Source organism: Rosa chinensis, chromosome 2 (assembly GCF_002994745.2).
Source record: "Rosa chinensis cultivar Old Blush chromosome 2, RchiOBHm-V2, whole genome shotgun sequence".
Classification (NCBI taxonomy): Eukaryota; Viridiplantae; Streptophyta; class Magnoliopsida; order Rosales; family Rosaceae; genus Rosa; species Rosa chinensis.
In genome coordinates this window covers 83,881,677-83,904,859 of record NC_037089.1, presented here as the reverse complement: position 1 = coordinate 83,904,859, position 23,183 = coordinate 83,881,677, and the positions used below count along the sequence as shown (strand labels likewise).

Genomic DNA, 23,183 nt, shown 5'->3' with positions numbered 1-23,183 from the left:
TTCGTTATTTGGACCTCTCACTTTTTTTGAAAAAAAAATTAGGGGTTTTGTCCAATATTTACCCCATTTTTAGAGATTTTTTTCTCACTTACCCCATTAAGTTTTTTTAATTCCCTCTTACCCAAAACACTCTAAGGAGGTATTCCTTAATACCCCATTAAGATTTTTTTTTTTAAATTTTTTTTAATACCATTTTACCCTCACCCTTTTGTTACTTAGGGAGAGAGAGAGAGAGAGATAAAAAAATGGAAGAGTGAGAAACCATAGGAAACTTCACCGGAGCCCGGTCACTAGCCTCCGGAATCAGGCCAACTTTCGCCAGATTCCAGTCATCGATCGCCTGATTCCGGTCACCGGTCACCAGCTGCCTCCCACCTGAATTTATTGAAAATCTCACTGGAAAGTTTTTTTTGCCCCCAATTGACATCTATTGCCCCCTAATAGAGGAGCAGTAGAGGTCTATTGCCCCCAATAGACGTCTCAATAGACGTCTATTGCCCCCAATAGACGTCGCAATAGACGTCTATTGCCCCCTAATAAACTTCTATTGCCCCACAATAGACTACTATCAGCCATGTATTGCCCCCCAATAGAGAGTCAATAAACTTCTATTGCCCCCCAATAAACGTCTATTGTCCTCCAATAGAACTTTCTGTAGCGGGAATGAGAACTAATCTTCTGAAAATTAGACAAATAATAATTTGATTAAAGAAAAAAACAAAGAGATTATATCAATTTAAAAACGTTTATTTCCCCCTAATAGACATTAAAAAAAAATTATTTCATTCTGTCCCGTTACTTTAAAAAAAAAATTTGAAAAAAAGAATCTGATTTGGGCACCCAGAAAATGATCTGGGCACCTAATCTTCTTCTTCCTCGATGACCGGAACCCTCTTTTCTTGCTGCACCAAATCCCCCAAGCTATCAGAAACCATACACAACATACAGCAAGACTAGACTAATCTTCAAAGCTAATTCAGAATCCATGGAAACCAATCTTCTTCTCAGAGCATTTGAAGTTCAGATTGAGATTTGATGGCCCGAGAAGGTTCGAATCGGCGGTATGTCTCATTGAGGCAGAACTCGGGTTCGAGACTGCAATAGGAATTCTCGAGCAGAATCCGGCGATATAGAACTCGGTCATCGGCACTCCTGCATTCTCGAAGGCATCGAAGATTTTCTGGTTGCGGTTGAGGACGACTGCTGTCTGTTGTGCAAAACGGAGCTAAGCTCATTACCGGCTCGGGTCTGGTGGCGAGTTGAGGCTGCTGAAATATTAATGGGTTACCGCATTTGAGAACCAGAGGAAGAAGAAGCTAGAGAGGTCCAGGGTGAGCTTCTCCGATGTGTTGGATTCAGCCTGGTCGGAGGGGAAGAGAAAGAACACGGCGGTGGAGAGGGGGAGGAAAGCGACAGTGGTGGATATACAGAGGGAGTCTTCGGTTCGGCAGAGCCTGAGAGAGAGAGAGAGAGAGAGAGAGAGAGTACTCGATGGCATTGATGTAGTTTTTTAATTAAGCTGAGGTCAAAATTGTTATTTCACTTCAAATTGTGTTAGTGGAAATAAAAATTTGTTGCTGGGGTAAGTAGAATGATTTTGGTCTATTTTAGTGCTAAAAAAAAAATCAATTTCAACTTGGCTGCGTCATTACTGTCTCTTCGGCTCTTCGCATATCACTCAATTCTTTCTTTCTCTCATCATCTTTGTACATCAAGTTAATGAAATCTCTTGTAGGTAGTTAGCCCCTTCATTTGGCTTTTGCGATTATTTCAATTTGATTTTCCTTTTTGTTCCTTGGTTTCTGGTGGAGGTTGCTAGCTACAGTTCATAATTTATATTGTATATTAGATAACTGAATAAATCTCTAATCCTTGACTTTGTGAATAATTGTTCTATTGAACAACTATACAAAACCCAGTACTTATATGTTACAATATGGGTTTTCTATCATTTCTTCTCAGGATAAGCCGATAAGCTTGGAAATTCCTTTAAGTCCTAAAAAGTGATAGAGATCCAACGACTGAATTTTCTACAACTTGGTTTATACTATGGGTTCCTTGATGCTAGTTCGTGAGGAGCCTATTTTGTTTGCCCAGGGACCAGGAGAGTTTGATCAAAGTTCATCTTCCCAGAGTTTGGCAACATCAATAATCATAGAGGTTAGGTCGCAGAGATAGGGACAGGAGGTGGGAAGTGAAAAAGGATAGGGTTGGGGTCGAATATGGGTAAAATTGGAAATTTGATATACAAAAATATTAAAGGAGGTCCAAATAACAAATTAGGAGGCATGAATAGAGCCACCCGCCCCCTATTCTTCTCTTCCTTCACGTGCGTCTCTCTCTCTCTCTCTCTCCAGTTCTTCTTTTTCACTCGGTTCTTCTTCTTCTTCTATATGGATAAGTGGATAACCATACACAGTATCAATATGGCTTGGCTTGTGTCTGATTTGGAGGGACTGAGGAGCAAGACCAATGACAAGAAGTCAAGAACAACCTCCAATAAACAGCACAAAAGCATGACCCAGAAATTTTCGAAATCCAAAGTCCGTTATGGATGACTCATGGGTCTTCTTCTGCTGGGGTTCTGCCTACTCTCTCTCTCCATCTCAGTTTTCTTAATTTTCCAGGTCTTTATTGAAAATGCTTCGTTCTCCTTAGCTGACTTCAATCCTCTCCCCTCATTTTTCTCTCCTCTCACAATGGTTTTGATAGTTTAAGGTCCAGCAATCTTTCATGTTCAATTTGGGATTGAAATTCATAATTTAGGGATGGGTGTTCCATTAATTCTCTTAGATAGACGGAATCAGCCACACCCATCAATCAATTTGGCCTTCTTTCAAAACTTGAATGAACGCTAGTAAAGGAAACGAAGAACAACCTAATTTGTCATGGTTCTTAATTGGGCATTGACGTCTACTGATTTGGATTAATGGTCTTTATTCAAATGTTGAGGTTTATCACGTACTCCTCAAATAATCTATAAAACCTCTAACGAGTTTTATTTTAAAAAAAAATGGTCAATTTGCAGATTAAGAGTGGCTTTTTGTTAATCCTCTGTGATCGTGTGTATTTGCGATAATTTGGGGAGTGATCTTAATCATTATGATGAGATTTCATCCATTATTAGTATTAATCGGTAGAGAATGAGAAAGAACAGCAGAAAGAAAAGAAAAGGAGAAGGGGTCAGAGTTTCAGAGAGGAAAAGAATAATAGGAAACTACACCTACCTCCTTGACCAAACTCCAAAACACAAAAAACTCCACTACATTTGTTTTTAGACACTTAAGGACATTTTGTCTTTAGCAGGTTTCACTTTCTCTTCAAATTGTTATCTTTCCTTTCAGTAAAAAAGAAAATTGACGGAACGTAGTGGGCCCATGCTTTGAATTTGTTTGTCTAAACATTTGCAGGTATAAACTCATCCTCTATACTCGAAGGTAAACAGTGGTTTTACTATTCATAATTTCGATTGTTGACAGACGAGAGTTACTTGCTATTTGTAAAAATACTAGCAAAGAATTAAAAACAGAGAGAGAAAAGTTGAGAAAACTGAAACTCTTTAGAGACAATCTCAACAGAAATACTCCCAACTATTGGGATATTATTTATAGACTCCAAACCAGAATCTATAAATTAGAGGAAGATATTGATAATCTCTTATATGTTCTAGAAATAGAACAAAAACCTCTGGATTATTTGAGCATTGGTTAGATCCGCACTTCACTGGTATCAGAGCTTGTAAAAAGAGCTCAAAGGAGAACCCCTCCTTAATGGGGACAATGTCAGAATTGTTATTAGAGAAAATAAATTCTCTACTAAAATCTTCTGATGAGAAATATCAGAAGCTATTACTAGAATTATCTAGATGTCAAGATCATCTAGAAAAATTTCCTACTATAATCCACCAATTGGAAAGATTGGAAAACAAACTGGATTATATCAAGGAACTTCCAAAAACGGAAGAAGAAAAGCTGACAGTCGTCAGTAGAAAAATCAATGAACAGCAAAAAACGCTGGACTCTATGAAAAATATACTGAAGGAAAAGAAAGTGCCTACAGTTAAAAAGAAAGCTAATGGATTCAAACCATTAGAAAGGCCAGACAAGAATCCTGTTCCAAACATGATTTTTCTGGATCCTTCAACTAGTTCTACTAGCATCCGGTATGAAAACCCGGAAAAAAGAGAAATGAAGATGTTAAGCATCTTTGGAAAAAAGAAAGGAGTACAACTCCTAAATGCAGAAGAATTTGAGTTCAATGAGATTGAACAAGAAGTAAAAAATTCCTCAATCCCAAAATTAGATTTTAAACAAATCTACAAAAGAGGAAAATTTGATCTACTGGATAGCCATTATTTCAAATTACTGGAGATTACAACCCCAGCAACAGCAGGTGGAGAGACGGATCTTCTACTGATCACTCCAGCAGAAGTTGCCAGAGCACAAGAAAAAAAATACCAATTTATGCATATTGGAGCAGTCCAAGTAGGCATAAACTTGCTTGCTCGAGAAGGTATAAACTGTTCAGTCCTATGTGTTCTACAGGACAACAGGTTAACAGACTTCCAAGCTAGTCTGTTGGGAACACTTGAAGCATCCTTATGCGACCAAGTAGCGTATTTCAACTGCTTCCCTAACTTCACCACCAGCTTGAAAGATGCAGCTCACTGCCTCAGACTAAGAGTCAAGACAGATGGCATATCCATGAAAGAAGATATGCAAGAACTTGCAATAGTATATAGAATATACTATAAATTGATGAGTACTACAGTAGCCCCTAAGACAAGGATTACAAATATCCCAGGTCTTACTACTGGATTCCTCACCAATCAGAAAAACCATTCACAGCAGATCCACAAAGTTACTTGGAATGAAGTAACCTTTCCCCCTGAATGGAAATTATCCGGTCCAAAAAAGCAACCGGAAAGAGCAAAAGCAAAAATCTACGAGAGTAGAAGAACTGGAGAAATCAGCCTCAACTTCGACAATCACAGGAAAAGTGATGTCTGTCCTGAGAACCTCAGGATAAACAGCAGTCTTCTGAGAAGAAGCTACAGCACTAGAGAAGCTAGTATCAGTGGAACAAAACCCACTATTGAAGAGCCAATATCAGAAGAAGATCTCGAAGCTGATCTAAACAGACCAGTCCATATGCTCAGAACGGAAAAGCTCTATGATCTCTATGAAGAAGCTGAGAATTGTGAAAATCCTGAACGATTAGAAAAACTAATCGAAGAAATGAAAGAATTCAAAATCAGAAAGACAAGAAAAGTCTTTCCATATCAAGATATTGAAATGGAAGAAGGAGAAAGCTCCAAGACTTCCATCGTTCGAGAAAAAGTCAAACTCCCTATACATAAGGCCCCTACGGGCAGAAATGGAGAAAGAAATTCTCAAAGATTTGTCCCAGAGGACAAGATACCCAGAGTACCAATTTCCAATTATGGAATTTGGCTAGATCTGGATAAAACTCTTGACAAGAGAAAAACTCTTGACCAATGGGTAGACAGCCTAATGATGGCCTCTGCTCTTACCCTTGGAAAATTTGAAGCTCCTGATCTTCAGATGTACTTTGAAACTACTCTCACCGGGGTAGCAAAAAAGTATTACTTCTCTTTCAAGGAAACAGCCAGAGGAAAAGAGTGGCTGGAAGAAATCAAGACTTCAAAGTCTCCATATGATTTTGCAGTACCCCTGTACGATCAGTTCTGTGGAGATCTCTCAAATTTGAGTGAAAAAGCCAAAGAAACGGCAAAATCGAATATCTATGCTCTCAAAATTTGTGACATGAGATATTTCGAAGAATACCTGAATGAGTTTCAGGAATACTACTGTACAATTGGTGAACTAGAAAATACTGATCTAGTTAATCTGTTGCACAGAAAACTCCCCGAACCTTGGAGAACAGCTGTAAGAGAAAGCATAGCTGAAAAACCAATTGAAAGATTTTCAGTTGGAAGAATTGCCGACAGAATCCGGCAATTACTAAAAGATCAATGCAAAGCCAATCTTAGAGCTAAGATGGCTAAGAAGCAACTCAGAGGAGTTGAAAATTTCTGTTACGGAATATTGGATATGCCCACAAACTGGGGATGTCATGAATCCAATTTCCACAGAAACAGAAAAGAAAACTATTACTCTAAAAAATTCAAAAAGAGTAAGCAAAAGAAGAATTGGAAATTCAAGAGAAGTTCCAATTACAAGAAACAGAAGGATGAAGATCCAAAAAAGAAATTCTTCAAGAAAAAGAAGAATACTCATCAGCATCAGCATAAACAACCTAGCAAGAAAGCTTGCAGATGTTGGTTATGTAAAGCTGAAGGGCACTATGCCAATGAATGCCCGGAAAAGGGTAAAAGATCTACTAAAGCTCTATTTGAAACATATGAGCAAATAGTAGAGGTAGCAAACTTGAAAGGCTACGAAATAGCCTATTCTGATGATGAAGATGACGAGTCAGTTTATTCTGCCTGGTCTGAAGAAGAAGAAGAAACTTCATCAGATGAGTCTGAGATAGATTCTGAAGTTGAGTACTTCGAATCCAGACAAATGAATGTTTTAAAAATCAAGAATTGGGAAGAAAGCAAGACAGAATCTTTCATGTCTTCTTATCAGGTGAACCCTGGTACATTCGTTTGTGACTACTGTTTTTGTCACGAAAAGAATGGTCTCCCTATGTTTTGTGAAGAGTCTAAAAAGACTTATCACAAAGAATGCTTCATAGCTGAAGCTCGAAGAAAAACCAAGAATGGCCTTGTCAGCCAATTGGTTGAACAAGAATACGAAGAATATTTCTCTGAACAAAAAGAGAAAGAAGAAGAAAAAGAGGTAGAAACTCTGTTCCAAAAAATTATGGAACCTTCTCCTCCCTCTTCCTCAGAAAAAAAGGAGGAAATCATCGGTGAAGAAAACATCGATGAAGACATTGAACTGGTCGAAATACCAGAAAATGTAGAGCTGGCGAAACCACCAGAAACTGTTCATCTCTTAGAACGACAAGAGGCTACTGACACATGGGATCTACTTGGCCAACCATCTGGCAAGTTTGATTACAAAGTCAGATACGACCCTCCGTCATGGTTCAATGATTTAGAAATCACAGAGATAACTCCTACAAACTGGGATGATAGAATTGATAAATCACCCACTCAGGAAAATGTTCCAGAAGAATGCAAACCATTCATTCCCAAGGAACAAGCTCAGAAAAACGAGCCTCAACAATCAAAAGTCGTCTCTACAAGTAGATACAGCAACTACATAGAGATTGGACTCAAATTCCCTGATCACAGGAAATATCATCTACATGCTTTTGTAGATAATGGATCAGGATTTACTGTTGCAAAAAGATTTGCAATTCCAGAGGAACTCTGGAAAGAAGATAAGAAAAAATCTGCTACTGGTGTTACATTTGATGGGAGCCATCTCACCATGAAAAAAGTAGCAAAAAATGTTCATATCACCATTGGTGGCGGAACATTTATCATCCAGAATGTTTGGCAATCTGAAGGCCAAGGATCTGATTTCTTGTTGGGAAATGACTTTATTCTCCAACAACGATTCATTCAGGATGAAGAAGCGATCGGCTTCAGGAAAGGAGAACGGGTGTTCTGGGCAGACCGACTCACACATGCATTCAGTGTGGTAGGTCCCGGTTTTACTACTCACTATCAGAGATCGCAACAGAATAGTGGTGATCTTACCCCCTACAAACCCAAATTTGAACCCATACTCCAAATCAAACAACAAGAAGAACTGCTTGTTGAAGAATCCTCAGAAGAAGAAGAAGAAGCTAGTGAAGACGAAGAAGCTAGTTTCATCCATGAACACAACCTCAAGCACTTCCAAAACAAGCTTGAGTCTCAACAAATTCCCACTCTTGACAAAATCAAGAAACTACTAGAACAGAATGTGGATACAAACCCTCAGAAGTTTTGGGAAAAAGACCCAGTGGTCTGTGAATTGAGATTGTATGACATGAACGCTATCTGCCATGTCAAAGCCATTCCTCAGTACAAAGAGGAAGATCAGAAAGAATTCAGAAGTGATATTGAAGATCTCCTGAAAAAGAGATTAATTCAACCTTCCACTAGCCCTCATCATGCTCCAGCATTCTATGTAAGAAATCATGCAGAAAACCTACGAGGCAAAGCTAGAATGGTGATTGACTATCGAGATGTCAACAAAAAGACTGTCAAAGACGGTTATCAAATCGCTCAGGTACGAGTACTGATCAACCAGCTCAGAGGAGCTAAAGTCTTTTCAAAATTCGATGCAAAATCGGGTTTCTGGCAGGTCAAGATGCATCCTGAGAGTATCCCTCTCACTGCATTTGGAACACCACAAGGTCATTACGAATGGCTGGTAATGCCTTTTGGTCTAAAGCAAGCTCCCTCAATCTTCCAAAGAAAGATGGACAACATCTTCAAGCATGTGGCGGAGTTCTGCGTCGTCTACATAGATGACATCCTGGTCTTCTCCAAAAACCGAGAAGAACACATGAAGCACCTCCATGAGGTAACAAAGCTGATAGTTCAGCATGGGATTATCCTAGGAGAAAAGAAAATCTTCTTTATCCTTGATGAAGTCGATTTCCTAGGGATAAACATCAAGAATGGAGTCATAAAGCTTCAACCTCATATCCTTGAAAAGATCTGGAAGTTTCCAGACAAAATCCCTGATGCTAAGAGTCTAGAGAGATTCCTTGGTGTCATAAACTATGGGAGAGATTTCATCCCTAAGATCTCAGGGTTAACAGCAATGTTATCTCCTAAGACTAGTTCCAAAAGAAAATGGAACTTCACAGAAGATGATGAAAATATCGTGAAGCAGATAAAAAATCTCTGCAAACACCTCCCTCCTCTTCAACAACCAGAAGAGAATGATGAAATTATCCTCCAAACAGATGCGAGTGATAATTACTGGTCCGGTGTAGTCCTTGCAAAAACGCCTGGAACTAACATCGAAAAGATTTGCAAATTTTGTAGCGGCAAGTTCAGCCCTGCAGAACTGAATTATCCCACAGGGGAAAAAGAACTTTTAGCTGTCAAGAAAACGATTTTAAACTCTCCAGCTTTTCTTGGAAAACCCTTTACTGTCCGCACAGATTGTGCCAGAGTAAAAAATTTCAAAAATTTTAAACTTGATAAAGCTGCTGATAGAGGAAGATTAGCAAACTGGCAATTATTTCTTAACCAATATGATTATAATGTTGAATTAATTGCAGGAAACAAGAATTATCTTCCAGACGCCTTGACCAGAGAACTGGCAATGTTCAGCCAGAGAGAAGACGACGAAGGTCGTAATCCCAGAAACAGAAGAACTGGGAAAGAACATGAACCTCAAGAAGATCATATGGAAACCAAAGAAAAGATTCTTAAAAGGTTTCTGCTAAGTCCAAAAGGCTTGGCCACAACTGATCAATCCCAGGGTAAAGGATTGGCTAGCCCGTCTCAAACGGCAGACGGTAAAGGCTCATCAAGACCGTTGATGGCTGCTGCTTTGCCAAAAAGCAGACCAACTCCAAATGGAGTTATAAATGTTTTTAATTATGAATTAAGAACTTTTGATACTCCTGTGTTCAGAACTGGCAGGAGACTAGCTTATCACCAGAAGGCAATCTTGGATAATCTCTTATTTGCCTTTCAAGAAAGAAGCAGTGGTCTAATGTTCCCGGCACTCTTTGCACTAGCGGAAGAACTATATGAGAATGCCAGACCACAATCTGAAGAAAGTCATATACAGCAGAGTGCTGTAAAGAAAGAAAAAATTCTCTTCCTAGAAAATCCAGAAAGTGCTAGGGTTCCTATCATGGCACTTAATGAATCAGACTGGCATGCATTCCATAGTCTGATAGGAAGACATAATCCAGAAGACCTGGTCCCTCCAACTCTCTTTATTGTTTCAGGTCCTTATGTTGGAAGATACCTGGTTAATGTTCAGAGTGAACATCCTCAAGAACACAAGCTTTGGCTTGTTGAAAATGGTTTTGTCCATAATCTGTGGACCAAAACAAATGATGATCTAAAAGGTTTGCCGCCTGTCATTGTCAACACAGTCAAAAATATAAGAAAGAATGACTGTATGCTTCGACTGAAGTTCAGATCCACCCCTCCAGAATGGATCCAAAAGGCAAACGGTGAAGTTGAATATATTCCTCCTTATCACTATGTAAGAATTATTCAAAGGAAATATCTTCAACCAGCCTGTGTAGGGTACAATGGCCAGCCAAACTCAAGCATCCCGTGGATGAAAGCCATGACTCTAGAATATATCAAAAAGATCATCTCTGAAGATGTCCACAATACCTTCCTGGCAGCAGGAGAAAAAATCATTATCACTGCTTACGATCATCCTGACGTAGTCAGCAGTGACTTATTCCTATCTCTTACCAGAAGGGAGATAGACTCGACACTGGCATGCTTACGATGGGTGGAAAAGCTTGAAACAGACAACCACTACAAAATGTATGTTGATACAGATGTCGAAGATAATGCAACAACAACCAGGATGGCCCAGGCAGATAACGACTCGTTTGTCCTTGGTCACACTTCGGAAACCGACGAGAACATGTGAAGCAGCAGGTGTAGAAAACACCGAAAGTTCTTTTGGACTTTTTCCAAAAGCAACTTTTGCTTTTCAAAAAGCAGGTGAAAAACATTTCACCCGAAAGAATCTGCTTTTCCCCGGCCGACCTCCACCAGCAGGAGCACTAAGGAAAGCAGAAAATCACGGAGTCGTACTGTACATTTTGTTGTGTTGCATTATGTTTTGAGTTCCGCTCCCTATATAAGGAGCTTTGGCTTCTCTTAGAAGGCATTCGAAAAAAAACACATCAGTTCCATATTCGATAAACTCTAAGAGAGAGCATTTCATAGTAGCAGTCCATCTGTGGACACAGTGTGCTTTCAATTACAAGTAAGTCTTTGTAACTCAGCTATGAGTAGCTAAACAGCTTCTAGCTGTTTGCCCAAGAGTGAGGCTCTGAGTCCTGTATCTGTATTTATGTTTGAATAAATAAATTCAGTTTGTGCCCAGTACTCTGTCACAAAAATATTTTACTGTTTTTACACCTATGTTTAAAGTAACAGTAGCAGTTAGTAAGCAGTAGCAGTCTTTATGTTTTGCTATATAGATTGAACCCTTTATCATACTAAGGCAGCAGTGATTCCGCCCTTTTAGTAGCCGTCTAGACAGGAAGTCGTTAGGTGAAATTGTGGCATGTTGAAGGCTAGTCCCTAGGCTGATACTGTGTTTAGTCTAGAACAGTACAATAAAAAGCTGATACTGTGTAGGAGCTGATACTGTGTAAAAAATAATGAAGGTAAAAGGAGAATAGTGTCTGTCCTTAATTGTATAGTGGGAAATGTTGTGGACTTATTTGTCAAAAAATCTATTGTCTGGTAGTGCTTTGTAGTTAACTAAAAGAATAACATATTGGGAAAAAGACAAAACTCAAAAAAGATAGAAACCATCTTCAAAGAAATTGAAACATATCAAATGAGTTGTGGATTGCCACGTGTCTTAATCTCTTTAAAAGCTTAGGAAGCTCAAGTAAAAAAGAAGCCCATGGGAGGATCTTCTCCCTATTTGCATAACACAATACATATAGCTATAGGGATTGATTGGAGATTCATGTTTTTTTGCTATCTTCTTCTCTTTTCTTTTCCCTTTTTTCTTTATATTGGTCGCACTCATTGCTTATCATACAGTTATACTGCATAACATGTTGATTTCTCTTCATTCGATTGAGTTTGAACTTTGAAGGTCAGGAGAACGGATACAAGTCGGGCACATCTGATGAACGTAAACGAAAATATCAACACAGAACATAGAGGAATATTACATTTAGTTATAGTCTGTAATACTGGTGTTCTAGGAGTAGGAGTTTTTAATCTGCTATTAAACTTATTGCAATTGGCTTTACGCCTCACAAATGTACGAGATTGGTGAGATCCCATCAATTTGGATGAGACATGACACTTTCGAATGCATGGATGTTTATAAACAAGAGCTTGCGACGTCTGTGGACATGACTCCGGGAACTCCCGTTGTATTTGAATGATCATGTTACTAAGGTGTGTGGATGTTCACCAGACGCAGATTGTTTTTAAACAAGTCTATTGGCCCAGAAAAGCAACCGAGTCAGAAACTCAGCTGAAGCCCGAAGGATTGGTTCTACAAGAAGCACAGATTCTATTACTTACGTTCATTGGGTTGATTTGATGCCATGCTATCCAAGAGAATACCCTTTAAAGGCCTAACCCATGGTTTTCATCTGAAATTTGAACTTATTAAGAATAATAATATGATAACTTATAGCATTATTCCTCTGCTCCCAAAAATGTTAATTTCCCAAATGAGTACCAAACCCCACCATAAAACTTCGAAAACCCCCCCAAAGCTCTTAATTTTTCAACCCTGATTCTGCATAAACTTTCCACCACCCCCCATACCGTTCCAAAGCCCTTGAAGAATTAAGCACCTCCCGCCATTTCCCAATTATGCGGCTCCACTCTCGGTCCACATTCTTTACCAGAAGTAACCCAAACTTCAAAATCCAATTACGCTCGTTGGATTTTGGAAGTCACCATTATTTGTACCATCTCTTCCCAGACAATGATATGAGCTGCCAATGAATGAAAGATGAAGAGATGTCAATTTATCAATCATCCCCAAGCAGTAACTCAACAAGCATATACTGGAAATTTAGAAAACCAGTCACCACATACATATCAAAGCACATAATAGATATGAGATAAATTCTACTCGTTAAGTGGCAAAATCCCCACCCTCATCAATTTTTTTATGATTCTCTAGCCATGGAAAAATGAACTTCAAAGTAAATTTTGAATTAAAGTCTCCTCAGGCACATTGAGGTACTGGAAGAAAGGGATATATTAAGTACAGTAATAAGTTATAACCAACCTGTCGAGCAACCTGGGCCAGCCGCCGACTGTCCCTAGATGATTCATTTGTCATCTGTGGCTGTGGTGCAATAGATTCTCTCTCTTCCGCCCTCCTCTTAGAAGTGTTCTCCTCAAATGAAGCAGTTTCCCCAGGGTTGCTTGAGGAATTCTTGCGCTTCCTCTGGAAAGTGTACTTGAGAAGTGTACTGTTGTCCACGTGACTAGGAGATTCACTTGATTGTTCTGATACTTTCACATCTGTTATTTCAGAATTCATCCCTGATACAATATCAGTACCAAGGCTATATTCAGAACTCGGAGCCTCTGAATTCTCCACAACATCCTTTCCTTGCTTTATCAAAACAGGCATACCAATCAACTCACTGCCTTTGTCTGCATCATTCTGGCCAGGTCCATATTTACTAATCCCCTTGATGCTGACTTTAACACTAGTTGAACCTGATATAGGATCCACATCACTTCTAATTAACGTCCTTCCCGGATCCAGTCGGGGCAGTGGCTTCATCTTAGCTTCATTGTTTTCAGCTGTGTTTGGTCGATCTTCACAAGATTTAACATCACCATTGATTAAGTATGCGAAAGTCCTGCAGCGGGAAAGAACAGGAGATGGCTGTCCAGTACTCGTGAATGAGGTACTAATGCCGTCCTTACTTTGTATTTTCCTTTTCCTTTTGCCCTTCTGAATGATCTTACAATCTATAGGATGGCATCTACTATGCCGCAATTTCTCTTCCAACCCACTGGAACTTCTCCTGATACCCTCCATTTCAGCATTGATTGAGGGTGCAATATACACATCTTCATGGGATCTGTCATTCCCATTGACTGAAGAAGGTTGACGTGATCTCATGAGTTGACTAGGACAATATTGGTGTGAGGTTTTGTCTTTCCCAAATTGAGTCTTCCTTCTTCGTATTGTGCGGACTTTAACAGGGGTTTTGGTTTCTCCTAAAGATGTTTTCTTAACTACTTCCATGCCATTGTCACTTGCTTTGACTATCAACTCCTTCTTGCTCTGAGACTTCTGATTGTCCTCATATCCAGAAAGCGGCACTTTACCATCAAATGAGTTTCTTTCAAAAGCACGAACTCTCTGTGTACATCCATTTCTGAGCAGCTCAGGCTCCTTACTTCTCATGATTATTGAGTCAAAGTCAGAGACAGGGGCATAAAATTTGTCCAAATCACAAACACTCAACTGCTCAGTTTGTTCTATTCCATTACAGACCTTATGGTCCAGACCTCTAATCACTGGGATGTTCTTCAGGCCAGAACTTGGAGCATCTTCATGCCCTAAACCTGAAGGAGAAATTGTGATGGGCTCAGGTGTCACATTTCCGGAAAATGAGGCATCTTCCCTTGTGGTTTGTCCATTCAAAGGCTGCACTTGGTTGGGATTCACCCTCTCTAATTTGCCCCATGCTTGTTTCAACTCTGATCTTAGGTCAGTTATGATATCCTCCGCCTCATAGAGCTGCGCTTCAAGCTCTTCAATCTTTCTTTCTTGTTTCAAGGATGTAATCTGTGCTTCACTTGTCTGCATCAACGAAAATGTTGATCAATTTCATCTAAATGTAAAAACTATATGCATAAAAGAAACAAATGACTAAATATACCGCACAAGAGGAAGTAAACCAGTCATTCAAGATCTCCCAGGTGAGTTCTCAACTTCTCACAAACAAAGATGCATCATTCCAAGCAAACAACTGTAAAACAAACATTCCATGGACGGATACAGAGAAGCAAAAGGGAAGGACCTATTTCTTTTATTTAATTTTCAACAGGCTTTGAAGGCAAATGATAACAAAGAGCATGCTCTTACGAAAATGCTACCATATCGTAGTATCACACCACGGCACAGAGTCAAAAGAACTAACAAGCAATACCAGGGAAGGTACTTCTACACTACCACACATCAGAAAGTCGGAAATCTAAAACTAGACGGGACGCATATCAAAGAAATAACAAAATGTGTGTGATAGATGAGATCAACACAGTGTAATCAATATGTTTGGAGCTAAAGTTCAACAGTAAGCAGCAACTAACAGGCGTAACATTTCGGAAACTAGAGCATTGCTTGAACCCAAAAAAAAAAAAAAACAAAAATTAGAAAACTTGAGCAATCTTCAAAGTTCACTTCTTCAGCAACTAAGAATCGGATCCATCAAAACTCGCAACAAGACCAAAATTGCAAACAAAATTTCAAGCAATCACAAAATTTCAAAAACCGAACACCTTGGAATCGATCATCTGCTTCAATCGGACCAGCATCTGAAGCGCCTCGTCTTTAGTACTACGCAGATCGTGCTCGAACCGAAGAGCCTTCCGCTCCGCCGCCATTACTCTCGCCGCCGCTTCCTTCGCCGTGTTGAGAATCATGTCCGCGTACGCCTTCTTCAGCGCCGCCATTTTCTGCATCCAAAAACCAAAAAACAAAAAAACCAAATCAGAACTTCCCGATTGTCAAAATCAAAAAAACAAAAGATTCGAAATCGCCAAGCTTTCGAACCGCCGGAGGAAGGCGGTTGAGGTGGCGGTTAGGTAGAGGGGCATTTCGGGAAATTCACCTCCGGCTCGTGTTCCATCGCGGATTCTTCTTCTTCTTCTTCTTCTTTCGGACCACCACCGGACTCTCTGAGTGTGTTTGTTTGGCGTGTGCTCGTTTCTGTTACGAAAAAACTGAATGTCTCTCGAATTTACTCTTATACCCCTGGACTTGGGTTTGAATTACGATTCCCTCACTGCGTCTCGTTGGGGACTTCTGTGGCATTTTCTGGATAAGGACCGGGGGTCTATGAGGGCGGGGGTTAACGAAACGACATCGGATAGTGGGACAAGGGATGCCGTTTCGTTCAACTACCGAAATGATTGGGGGTTGGTTTCGTCATTTCGCCGACAGCGAAAGGCGCGCAAAGGAGGAGGAAGTGGGCCCCACCGGGAAATAAAAAGCGGTAGAGTAGTTCAGGCGAGCAACGCGGGTCGTTTGGTTTTCTTTCCTTTTTTCTGTTTCTTTTCTAAAACGCGCGGTCAGTAGTTTTAAAATTTGAACTGACCGGCGCAGCGTGCCGGGTGAATTCTTTTATTTTTTACTTTTTAAATAAGGGCTGTGCGGTTGCCTTCAGTCCTTTACTAATGAAACGGATGAATACATAGAGGGAACATGATACCAAAATCCCTGATTACAATACACATCAAGAGAACCTCCCGAATAATAAAGTAATAGCTTTCCCAATATGCTGCCAATCAGAAACAAAACTGACAACACGTCGTTTCATCTCGCCACCAGGAGGTTGCAACCAATGCATGATCCACCGCCTCGTTAGGGCAGACAAGGTATACTGAGTATGCAAACTTGGACATCGCCTACATGTCCCTACCAACATGAGTCGAGGTCTTTGGTGTGCGTGTTTCGTGATCTGAAAAGAAGAAACTCGAATTAACGATCACGTCGTGTTTGATTATCAATTCCTCCAGTAGCAGCAGTCTCGTTAATATGTTTAACTCATCAATGTGTTATGATTGAGATTGACGAGTTGGACAATTCATACAACAGAATTTTATCATTAATTAATGAAAGTTCTCTAATATTTTGGAGTATTGAAACAAAATTCTAGAAGATGCAAGTATTACAAAACCGTCAACTATTAACTGCGTAGTTTCAGTATTCCATAAAATATACTGTAGAATATCTCACTAATTACCACCTTCCCAATAATTGGTTAGTCGATCAACTTTTATTTGTTTTTGTTAATTTAGACATATGGATTGATGGATTCAGCTTATCTTTACTACTATAAATTGAGGCCCTCTTTTGGTGTCAAAAGGCTTCACCAAATTTTGAAATACCTATAATACCATTCGATAACATAATTATCAAATTAAGTTAATAGAATATAAATAGATAAAAGTGTAATTAGCCAAACTACCATTATTTTATGTCTTTCTTTTTAGTTGACCTATTTTCCATTAACATCATAATATCACCCGCGAGAAACGCGGGCACATTGCTAGCACGTCGAATGCAAAGTTATCACTTGTTAACTCATATTAGCAGTTATGTTATTTATACTTGAAACTTTCTTTCAATATGGATAGAGAGTTAAATGTATAACCACATCATTTTTTGTCTGGTAAAAAGGTGAGCAAATTATTTGGAATGTCCTTCAAAAACAACTATGAATAAATTATAACTTTTCATGAAAAGTTATTAGAATTACCTGTTCTTCTGATAAACATATTTTTAATCATGACTTTCATAATCTAAATAATTAATTCTTGAGTTACCCTTTGAAAATCATCTTTGTCTAAAATGAATCAAATTGAAGGTCACTTACCCAACGAGATATACTTGTTTATCTTAGGACAAATGAAATTTACTGCATCCAAAACAAATCAAATCGAGAGTAATAGATTACTACCTATAAGCTAGAATGAACAAGTAAATTTCTTTTAAATCATTTACGGTACACTAATGTACTGATACATCAAGTAAATTAGTTTGATATAAAAATAGACTATTTCGATATAGTGGTAAACTCATTCAAGATCAAACAAAATTGATCTACTAATATATGAAGTCAGTTCAACTTTATATAAAATTTAATCTACTTAATTAATGCATCAGTACATTAATATATCATATAACTTTCGAATTTATTTACATCCCATCTAAAACTTACGACGTTCTATTAACAACTATTTTTCCTTTTCATGTCTATTTTGCATCTATTCGTAACGACAACCTTACAAATAAAATAAAGTTTAGTTTTTTTTGTTGAGATAATAAAATAAAGGTTAGTGAGGTTGAATCGGATTATATATATATATATATATATATATATATATTCTTCCCAAGTTTTAGTTTTTCAAATCCATTCCAAAAGACCAGTGGGAGTCAAAGTCTCAAAGATGCATATTCCTTCAACCTCATTGGCTATCCACAAAAAGCCAACCCATTAGCTAGTATTCCTCACTCCATAAACTACAAATTTTCTTCTCCTTGTTTTTGGTCAAATTAGTTACCAAAATTAGTTACTCCAGATAATAAAAAATAGAGGAGTATATTCATTTCCACTCCAGTTTCAGCCATTCTTGGTGGACCTAGTCAAAAATAAAGCCATCAATTACAAAACCCCTGCCTTAAAACAAAAGCTTTAATCTTTTAGTCAAAACAACAACCACCCCCTAATGCAAGTTTCTCAATCAATCACCCCCTCTCACTCTCAGTCTTTGATTTGAATTTAGCAATTCAATTACTGAAAAGAAAGCACCTAAATTCGAGCCATTTTCCCTGAAAGAACCTGTCTTGAGTGTTTTAACAGAGTTAGAGAGAGAGAGAGAGAGAGAGAGTCATACAGACCCAGAAGTCAATGGCCCTTTTCAGAATACGCGCAATTTTGACCATTCCTCCACACCCTTTTCTCTTTTAGACCCCAATCGCAGAACCCATATCTCCATTTCCGATCGATCATATTTCCACTTCCGAACTATGCTGAGCTCAAGTTCGACCTGGGTTGTGACCCTCCTGTTGTTCTTGAGCTGCTTTTCTGGCTATGGAGCTATTGTTGAAGACGACGTCAAGTGTCTCAAGGGACTCAAACAAGCTTTCAAAGACCCAGATGGAAAGCTCACCTCTTGGGACTTCAACAACGCCTCCGTGGGCTTCATCTGCCACTTTGTGGGTGTCTCTTGCTGGAACGACCGCGAGAATCGAATCTACAACCTTGAGCTGAGGGACATGTCTCTGTCGGGCACGATTCCCAAGTCGCTTGAGTACTGCATTAGTTTGCAGAATCTGGATCTAGCAGGTAACCAACTTACTGGTCTGATCCCTAATGATCTGTGTGCTTGGTTGCCGTACATGGTTACTTTGGATTTGTCCGGTAATGGATTCACGGGTCCAATCCCGGCTGATTTGCAAAAGTGTACTTTCTTGAACGGTCTGATCCTTTCGGATAATAAGCTTACGGGTGGTGTTCCTTATGAGTTTTCTAGCTTTACCAGGCTCAAGAAATTTTCTGTGGCGAATAATCAGTTGAGTGGGACTATACCACAGTTTTTTCAGCGTTTTGATAAGGCTGATTTTGCCGGGAATAGCGGGCTGTGTGGAGGGCCGCTTAAGAAGTGTGGTGGATTGAGTAAGAAGAATCTTGCTATTATAATTGCTGCTGGGGTGTTTGGCGCAGCGGCGTCTTTGTTGTTGGCTCTGGGGTTGTGGTGGTGGTACCATTTGAGGCTGAGCAAGAAGAGGAAGGGAGGGTTTGGTGTTGGGAGAGAGGATTGGGCGGAGAGGTTGAGGGCTCATAGGCTGGTGCAAGTTTCCTTGTTTCAGAAACCGCTTGTGAAAGTTAAGTTGGCGGATTTGATGGCCGCTACGAATAATTTCAGCCAGGAAAATGTGATCATTTCCACTAGGACTGGGACTACTTACAAGGCTCTACTGCCTGATGGGTCGGCGCTGGCAATTAAGCGGCTCAGTACTTGTAAACTTGGGGAGAAGCAGTTTCGGTTGGAGATGAACCGGTTAGGACAGCTAAGGCATCCGAATTTGGCACCCCTTTTGGGGTTCTGTGTTGTGGAGGAGGAAAAGCTTCTGGTCTATAAGTACTTGTCGAATGGGACTTTGTATTCTTTGTTACATGGAAGTGGCCCTGGATTGGATTGGCCAACTAGATATAGGATTGGTTTGGGTGCTGCAAGGGGACTTGCTTGGCTTCACCATGGTTGCCAGCCTCCAATCATACACCAAAACATCTGCTCCAATGTGATTCTCCTTGATGAGGATTTTGATGCTAGGATAATGGACTTTGGGTTGGCAAAGCTTATGACGTCTGATTCTCATGATAGCAGTTTCGTTAATGGAGACTTGGGAGAGCTTGGTTATATAGCTCCTGAGTATCCAAGTACTATGGTAGCTTCACTGAAAGGGGACGTTTATGGATTTGGCATAGTACTTCTGGAGTTGGCGACTGGGCAAAAGCCTCTTGAAGTCGGCACTGCTGAAGAAGGTTTTAAGGGTAATGTTGTTGATTGGGTGAATCATCTCTCAAGTTCTGGTCAAAACAAGGATGCCATTGATAAGGATATCTCTGGAAAAGGACACGACGATGAAATTCTACAATTTCTGAAAATTGCTTGTAATTGTGTTGTTTCCCGACCCAAGGATAGGTGGTCTATGTACCAGGTTTACCACTCATTGAAGAGTATGCGCAGAGACCATAGTTTCTCTGAACAAGATGATGAGTTTCCTTTGATTTTTCGCAAGCCAGATAATGAATGACTCAGTTTAGACTTGAATCAATGAAGAAACAGGATGACAATGTGGTTACAGAAATTCATCTCGAGGTAAGTTCTCAAAGGTCCATATGTAAATGGTGTGATCTTCATTTTAGCTGGTTTTCCCTATTTTTGTAGTTTAGCTGTATAATACAATAAACTGCATGAACAGAAGGCCTCCTATGATTTGTTTGCCCTTTGTTATATTATATATATGAAACAAAACTCAACTGAGGTGCAGTGATAAATGTAATATACTTCCTGTTTATGGCCATTAAATTTTGGGATGAAAGTAATGTCGTATCTCCTTACCACACAGGGAAATACTTTTTGTTTTTCCCTGTAATGGTTAGGTTCTATTTACTCTTTAGGAAAGCTAACAGTGTTCATAATCAGTTTGTTTTTTTTTTGGCTTTCCCAAATGAATTTCTTATACTCACTGAACTTAGTTGGACTAATCAATACAGACTGAGCCTTTCTATATTGTGTTCAAACCTGCTTATAAAGAGCTGTAGAGTACTTCGCCTTGTTTGTTTCTCACTTTCCTACTGCTTATATATCATCAGTAAGTAGTAACCTTGTTTTGTTTTTCAACTGAGGACAGCAATATGAGGGTTTGTAGATTGGTGATTTCAATTTTCACTACTCTTTTCTAACTACTTGGATAGATTAGTGTATAGCAGCGACATAAATGGTGTATTGGCTACTGCCCTTGGCTTGGGAGGTTTTGGTGTATATATAATATATATGGAGCAGCTCAATTATCATATTTGTTCTATATTATATCAAATAGTCATCGGCCCTGCGTTATCGTTTCTGGTCACCATTTTCATATGTAAAAGTGTAGAACAGCTAGCTATAATCACACAATGCACAAACACAGTGGCAACGAAATAGTTTTAGGCACCGAATATGGTTGTTATCTATGGTTGAGTAGCTTGCATAGTGATTATGTGAAACTTTTGCAAGGCCAACTTGACGTTCATATGATATGAAATTGACCAGCTCAACGTGCCTAATCCACTAGTACTACTGTCGCCATATTCAGCACGGCACCTCTAAAGTGTCATCACAGATGGCATGACATGAGATAAGCAAGCCATTTATACTATCTAAAAAACATAATGTTTGTTAAGTGGTGGTGTTAAAATTCTAGAGCGATGCTTCCCGCCTTCCTGTTACATGATATTTTAGTCATCGGTATCAACTAAAACTTTAATTTTTTTAACTTTTTATTTAGACTGTAAGTAGTTAACTCGACGTACCAAACCACGCAAATCCCTATTTCTATTCAAAATTATCTAATTTCTTAATTTCATCATTGGTAAAGAATGTGTTTCTGTTGGTCTCCGAGAGTTGAGTCTATCCTGAGATGGGTTCCGAGTCTCTCCACTAAGTTGCTAGATGTCAAGTGTCCTGCAAAACCGAGAGATGTCAGGGGTAGAGCGGGTGTGCCAACCTGTATAATGATTATAATCCTCCGATGCCTAAGTCAGTATCAGGAATTATGTTAACAATTAGAGGAGAGAGATAGTGGTGACTTACTTGATATGGAAGTGGAGGCGTCTTGTATAGCATGTTTTGAGATTGGAGATTTATCTACTTTTAATGTGGGAGAATGTGCGTTCTCCAAAAGTGGCAGATGAGTTTTGCACGTTTTGGGAAATGGGAACAGGAATCCGTAAGGGGTTCAGTGCGAGTGGGCTCGGTGTCATGCCGAGGAGGGCTTGACATCCTCAATCTGGGCGTGTTTGATCGTATTATTGGCGTTTGGCCCTTGTTTTCAAGGTTAGCGAGCCTTAATCTTTGGCATTTACACTTGGAAGCTAGGTGGTATGAACATAATGATCTTTTTCTACAATTTTTCAATGTCACAAAGTAAGAAATTCATAACAAAAAAAACTAGTTTGTTCAATATCTCAATGTTCTGCAAGTTGAAGCGTATTCTCAAACTCGTTTTCTTCGAATACCAAGCTCATGGCACTTGTAAATTTCAAATGACACGTCATATTTAGAAGACTCTGTGGCACGTCCAAACTTGCTAAACTATGTTAATCCCTAATTTTTTTTTCAAATTCTTCCATGACAGGAACTCATTATTGACAAAAATGGTATTCTAATTGATAGAACTAAAAAATATAGACCCATTTGAATCATTGAAAGATCGTTACTTAAAATTATTACGTGATTTTTCTTGTTAGCTTAATATACATTACTGTCTCATTTATTAAGAGTTGTATGTTAGCAAAGTCCTGGTTCAAATCTCTTATCCCCAAATTTTACAAATTGACCTTTTGAAGCACAATGACTAACAATATTCTTAAAGAACCACACTTGTAGGGTCCCCGAAATTTGAATTTTTCATTTTGTAAGTTCGTTTTCAATGAACTATGGCTATTCTAGTTGGAGTAGTTGGAATACACTTCTCAAGTATTGATACCAAAACCCACTCAGCAAGGCATTTACCTAAAATGTGATCAGATGTGCCACCTTTTTTCAACCATTAACTATTTACACAGTAATTTGGGTGGAATTGTTGTTTTAGGGGGGTAAAAGATATGCTCTCTCCTTGATTCTTTCAATCAAAGGAACTGCACGAGAGGGGAATCTGTCTCCTGTGCATCAAAAAAGGACTGTAAATTTGAATCTCATTTACTTTGGGCCTTCTCTTTCCCTCTTGAATCAATCAAAATCAGCACGAGTAAAGGAACCAAAAGATAAAGCAATCAACAGAGTTGGCTCCTTCGTTTTTCACTTTGCATATTCATGTTTTTTCACTTTGAATTCAATGACTTTTTCTTTTTGAATCAAATATTTTTTACGTGGTTATGTTTGAAAGTACATCTTGGATAGATCTTTTGAAGATAATGATGAAACTGAAAATAGCTTAAATGGCAAGTATAAGCAAATTATGCACCATTCAAAGGATTGTTTGGGTAATTGAGTACCTTTATTGGAAGAGAATTGCTTTTAGTTACACGAA

General features: G+C 39.0%; 2 protein-coding genes across 2 annotated transcripts; one reads left to right on the top strand and one right to left on the bottom strand.

Annotated features, from left to right (window-relative positions):
* Positions 1-12,140: 12,140 nt before the first annotated feature.
* LOC112189776 lies at positions 12,141-15,650 on the bottom strand. Its single transcript, XM_024329127.2, has 4 exons — positions 15,493-15,650; positions 15,161-15,337; positions 12,924-14,462; positions 12,141-12,624 (listed from the first exon to the last, which is right to left on the bottom strand). The coding sequence occupies exons 1-4, from the start codon at positions 15,508-15,510 to the stop codon at positions 12,589-12,591; spliced, it is 1,770 nt and encodes a 589-aa protein (XP_024184895.1). The 5' UTR covers positions 15,511-15,650; the 3' UTR covers positions 12,141-12,588.
* A 2,451-nt stretch (positions 15,651-18,101) lies between these two features.
* LOC112186916 (inactive LRR receptor-like serine/threonine-protein kinase BIR2) lies at positions 18,102-20,492 on the top strand. The gene has a single exon (XM_024325480.2). It carries the CDS (start codon positions 18,414-18,416, stop codon positions 20,202-20,204), a length of 1,791 nt encoding a protein of 596 aa, XP_024181248.1. The 5' UTR covers positions 18,102-18,413; the 3' UTR covers positions 20,205-20,492.
* The last annotated feature ends 2,691 nt before the right edge of the window (positions 20,493-23,183 follow it).

Coding starts and splice junctions, on each gene's coding strand:
- LOC112189776 (XM_024329127.2), bottom strand. Junction 14,463..15,160: donor AGCAGATGATCGATTCCAAG/GTGTTCGGTTTT, acceptor TCGTTGATGCAG/ACAAGTGAAGCACAGATTAC. Junction 12,625..12,923: donor TGGCCCAGGTTGCTCGACAG/GTTGGTTATAAC, acceptor ATTCATTGGCAG/CTCATATCATTGTCTGGGAA.
- LOC112186916 (XM_024325480.2), top strand. CDS start 18,414: ATGCTGAGCTCAAGTTCGACCTGGGTTGTGACCCTCCTGTTGTTCTTG.